Source organism: Apis dorsata, unplaced genomic scaffold (assembly GCF_000469605.1).
Source record: "Apis dorsata unplaced genomic scaffold, Apis dorsata 1.3 scaffold_964, whole genome shotgun sequence".
Lineage (NCBI taxonomy): Eukaryota > Metazoa > Arthropoda > Insecta > Hymenoptera > Apidae > Apis > Apis dorsata.
This window is the reverse complement of record NW_006264071.1, coordinates 150,176-155,228: the sequence shown is the minus strand read 5'-3', so window position 1 is coordinate 155,228 and position 5,053 is coordinate 150,176. Positions and strand designations below refer to the sequence as shown.

Below are 5,053 nucleotides of genomic sequence, written 5' to 3'. Positions count from 1 at the left end.
TCTCTCTCTCTCTCTCTCTCTCTCTCTCTCTCTCTCTCTCTCTCTCTCTCTCTCTCTCTGAAATGAAACTCAACACATCGATACAACACATTCCTACGATAATCGATATCTTCTATTATACGATATTAACGATACATTTTTCAAAATATTAAAATACTATATATCACGTTGTTTCATAACGCGAGCTCTCATTATCGGCCCACGTATGAGAGTAATAAAATAATCTCGAAAAAAAAAAAAAAAAAGAGAAAAAAACAACAAGAAGGAAACAATTTACAAAATAAATAAAAATCACTACTTTTTAGAAAAGTATTACAAGTTTTTTTTCTTCGATCGAAGGATCGAACTACTACCATCTACACGATCTACCGATCTCTTCTTCTATCTACCTATCTATACGCTTCCTTTCGAAAAGAAACCACGTTTTTCTTTTTCTTTTTTTCTTTTTCTTCTTGCTTCGATCCACGCGGCTATCCTTCATTAAGATACGATGTAGTCCGCGGAATGATGGGAGTGATGAGAATTTCGATGCTTGTCCTTCCTGTGATTCGTCCTCGAGTTACTGCTGCGCGTGCCGGTTGTCCCAGTTGTACCGGAAGTGTGATGACTGTACCCGCTGTCGCTGCCGAAACTGCTGTCCGGCTGGCCTTGATACAGTCTGCCGGAAGTAATTTGCTCGGTGTCGCGTGGCGCGTAGTAAACCGGCTGCGTGTACTTGTCCTCGTTGTAGAGGCGGTCGGTCGGCTGCGAGTAGGTGTCCGAGTACTCGCTACCCACTTGCGTGTAAACGGGGGCAGCGTCCTGGTTTTGCAATCCGTAATACTCGGATCCCCCGTATTGCGCTGTGTATTTGTATTTGTCGTTCGACTTGCGGGACCTCTCTTTGTTGCTCCTGCTCTGACTCGAATAATGATGGAGGGGGNGAGTACAGGCACGCTCTCGTACGGGTTCTCCTCGACCCTGAGAGCCTGCGTCGCTGGCATCGGTGGCACAAAATAAGGTAATCTGTGGGCCACCGATGGGACGGACTGTTGTCGTTGATTGCTATTCGATCGGGTGCCAGCCACACCTGAAATCGACGGGAACCAATCAATTCGAGTCCCTCGGTTCCATCTTCGACTCGTCATTCTCTTCCCAACGTGTTATTTACGTATAGATTCGAAATTTACCCGCGACGCTGGGATAAAGTTGAAGTAGGGCGTCAAGCAGCATCCCCTCGTGGAACTCGCCCACATCGTGATTCTTGTCCCTCCTGTGCCTGTCCAGGCTTCTGGGGCTCTTCCCTCGTCTCTCTCGCGGTGGCCTGCCACCGGCTGGACAAGTGCCCCAGGTCGGGCCCGTCGAGGTGAGCATCCTCGCCTCGGACGGTTCACCAACCGACAGCTCGTCTTCCGCGAACTCGTCCTCGCTGCCCGGTTTCGACGAGGGCCGATGATGATGGCGGTGATGATTGTGAAGCCGATTCCGTGCGTTCAACTCGCTCTCCTCGTCCGTTTCCGGATGGTCCCCTGGAACGGAATGAATAATTTATAAGTGCCGCGCGGGGTGCTTGCTCGCCCGCGGATACGATAATTAATTGGACAGTTCGTTAATTAATTAACAGACAATCTCTTTCGCGTGTCAAAGTTACGATTATATCAGAGTGGATGATATCGAATCGAATCGGGGGAACGTGCTTTCAATTTTCAGCTTGTGAATCAGTGTCAGAATTAATTAGTTAGAGAGATCCGTCCCGTTGTCGTGGTCGTCGTTTCATTTAAATTCGTGTTCCAACTTTGCCAAGCGAATGGCGAATGGGGGGAGGGGAGTATGGGACGATTGTTAAGTGAAAGTATCCCACGGAAAGGGAAGCGTGCTGCCGTCATTACGGTCGAAAACAACGAAACAGGAAGAAACGGATGCTTGCGTGGCGTCTGATCGATGTCACGTTTCCAATCGCGAGCTTTTCTTGTTCTTCGTTGTTTTCCTTTATCCTCTCCAATCTTTCTCTCTCTCCTCTCGACAATTGAGCCACGCTTACACTCGCGATCGCGCAGGATACATCAATTCGACGCTCGCTGGGAATAAACTCGGTTTACATCGGAATCATTGAAAAAAAAAAAAAAAAGGAGGAAAGCGTGGTTACGCGGCCGGTTAAAAATCAAAACTACCATTTTATTCGCGCGATGAATTTATTTTTTCCATCGGTTCCAATTATACACGAGTTCACCCAATTTCACGTTTCGATTCTTTTCCAACTCTTTTCTTCTTTTTCTTTTTCTCCCCCCCTTCCCTCCCCCCCCCCCATCTGCCATATTTCGCGCAAAAATGGAAAACAATATGGGAACCCCACGCGATAACGCGCGTTCGATAAACTTCGTCTCACAAAAGGGAAACTGGCGAAACGAGAGAGCGATGCATTCGATTCCCGGTGATGCAGATCTCGAGATGCATTGTCGCGCATTTTGTCGTGAAACGAAGAGAAAGAGAGAGAGAGAGAGAGATCGAGAGATTAAATACAAAAAACGGTTAAAAGAAGTTTGAAGTTTATCGGATCGGTTCTAATCAACGTTACGGTTCCTGCTGTTTGCCGATCCCTCGAGTCTGCGGAGATGTATCGTCCCCGCTTCGTTTCAGGACGCAACGTCTTTTATTTATACGGGGGAGGGGAGAGAAAAGAGAAAAGAAGAGAGAAAGAGAGGAAAAAAAAAGAAAAGAAAAGAAAAGGAAGAAAGAGAAATAGAAGGGGAGAGGAAAAAACTCGAGGATGCTTCTCGGATTACCGCGGTTGCACTTTTAATCTCCGTTATTTTATATCTTCCCGTATTTATCATCGGTTTAAACGATACCGAGTAAACTAGGATTTCCCGTGGGAGCGAAGCTGAATTCCGCGAGACGAAGTGGAATTTGTTGGCCAGCGAAATCATTTAGAAACCACGAAATATATATATACGTACGCACATAGTATACGTTCCTATACAATTGCGCACCAATGTGTGTCAGTCCCGTACACGAGTCGAAGTTAAAAATTCCCCAAGACTCGATGAGATTCGAGCTAACCTCTTTTTATCCACGGAAAAACGGACAAGAGCGACGTTAACAAAGACGAATTATCGCTGGGAGGTTATATATATACGTTCTCGCATAATACGTGTAATCGGTGGTTGAAGCGAGGCGCAACGAACCGGGTATTCGATTACCGCGTCCTCGTCAAACGTCGAAAGTCTCATCACCATGCTAATTAGCTATCCGACTAATGGGAAATATAAGTCAGAGGTCGTGTCACGCTTATCTCCTTCCAACCAAAGGAGCCGGAGGAAGAGGAGGAGGAGGAGGAGGAGAAGGAGGAAGAGGAGGAGGAGGAGGATGCCCCGATGCGCGACACCCGGAGGGTCCTCGGGGCTATCAAGATAGGTCGGCCGTGAAAGGAACAAGATACACCCGGGGAAGAAGATGAACAGCTTCCGATTCCGCTCCAGAGGAGATTAGACGCCGGACGGCCAACTTCATTCGTCCGAGAGAAGAAGTTGGCCGAATTAATTGGGAGATAAGCGGGCGGGAGAAAAAATGACGAATGGCAAAGGGAGAACGTTGAAAGTTGGTCGGTCGTTGTATCGGTCGACGAACGTGTTGTTTTCTTCTGTTACGTCTGTTTGGCGGGGAGAGAAAAGTTTTTTTGGGAGAGGAGGGGATGGAAGACTTTCGAAAACTCTTGCGAGAATCGAGGGTGAACTTTGCTATTGCCGGTCGCCAATATTTGGTAACTTGGCGGTTTAGCTCGAGAGTTAAGGAAAGGTAAATGGCACGATTAATCGGGAGGCAAAGAAAGAAGCTCTGGTGTGGTAATTCTGGTGTTAGCTGAAACGGCAAAGAACACCCTTAGGATTTAACTCTTACAGCTCAATCAAATGGGTTAATCGGGTTCACTCGGATCCTACCTACGAATTCCGCCTGGGCCGAGCTCGAGCCTGAAGATCGCTCGCGCTCTCTACCCCTCAAAGTCTTCACAGCCGAGTCTCATCTAGAATGGAGAGCAGCGTGTGGTTTGGCGTTTATATACGGGGGGAGGAGGGGAACGTTTTAAGACCTTTATCCAGTTGGCCGATGTGCAAATTGGAATATTGCACGAGCAATCGAAACGCATATTTGATCGTTGGCCGGTATTACTCACCGTTGCTGAGCTCCTCGTAGACAGGATTGTAGAGATCCTGCGACGTGTACGGATCAGGACCCGGGCTGCTGCACACGAACACGCCTCTTCCTGTGTCTTTCACGTCCAACATCTATGTGTAACAGTGAAAAATTAGGTTAGAAACGTAACCACGTTTCGTGGTTGCTTCGAGTTTAAGGCTAATCGCGGTCTAAGGTGTCGCGGTGAGAAATCGTTAATAATAATAAGAAACGGATGTGTTTTCAAATTCTTAAAATAAATAAATCTAATATCATCGTTCGCTACTGGCCGAAGAAATTACCGTTGAAACGTCAGGACAAATTTCCAAGGTATTCAGCTGAAGAACCTTTGACGATCGTTAAGTGACGAATGCGAATTAAAATTGCGCAGTAATTTCGAGGCGGAACGAAAGTTGGAGGAAAGAGAGAGAGAGAGAGTTCTGGCGCGCTTTCATCGCGTTCCCGGCCGACGATTAACTCCGTTCCTGCCCTTAAAGACCCTCGAGATTCTCGGCGGGAGAAGGTGCACCTTCGGGCGAGCCTCGATCGCGAAAACGCTGAGTCGGTGCGAACCACGCGGGATGAAACGAGGGAGTCGTAAGTTAATCCTGGAATCGTGGAAATCCTGGCTCGAGTAATAAGGAACCCGATTCTGGCACCAGATTTATCGAAGGCTAATTTTTAATTTTTCCCGACTGTTTCCCGACAGAGACCATCGCGGAACCCATCGCGTTTCAAAAATCAACGGAACGAGCTCGAAAAGTTTCAAAGGTTTTTTTGAATTAAATCCTGACCGGATCGGCCGCCGACAGAATGGGATTAAAAATTCAACGAGATGATTGATATGATACAGCGCGATTTAATCCGTGCTCCTGGTTAACAGAGATACGAGGCGATCCTAATG

At 47.3% G+C, this 5,053-nt stretch overlaps 1 protein-coding gene across 1 annotated transcript in view; it reads right to left on the bottom strand.

The window, feature by feature from the left end:
- Positions 1–422: 422 nt before the first annotated feature.
- Positions 423–5,053, bottom strand: part of LOC102673225 — a 54,909-nt gene continuing 50,278 nt past the window's right edge. Inside the window, 4 exon segments of the mRNA XM_031514298.1 lie at positions 423–923; positions 926–1,069; positions 1,170–1,508; positions 4,151–4,262. Of these exon segments, the coding sequence (XP_031370158.1) occupies positions 481–923; positions 926–1,069; positions 1,170–1,508; positions 4,151–4,262 (1,038 nt within the window). The 3' untranslated portion in view covers positions 423–480.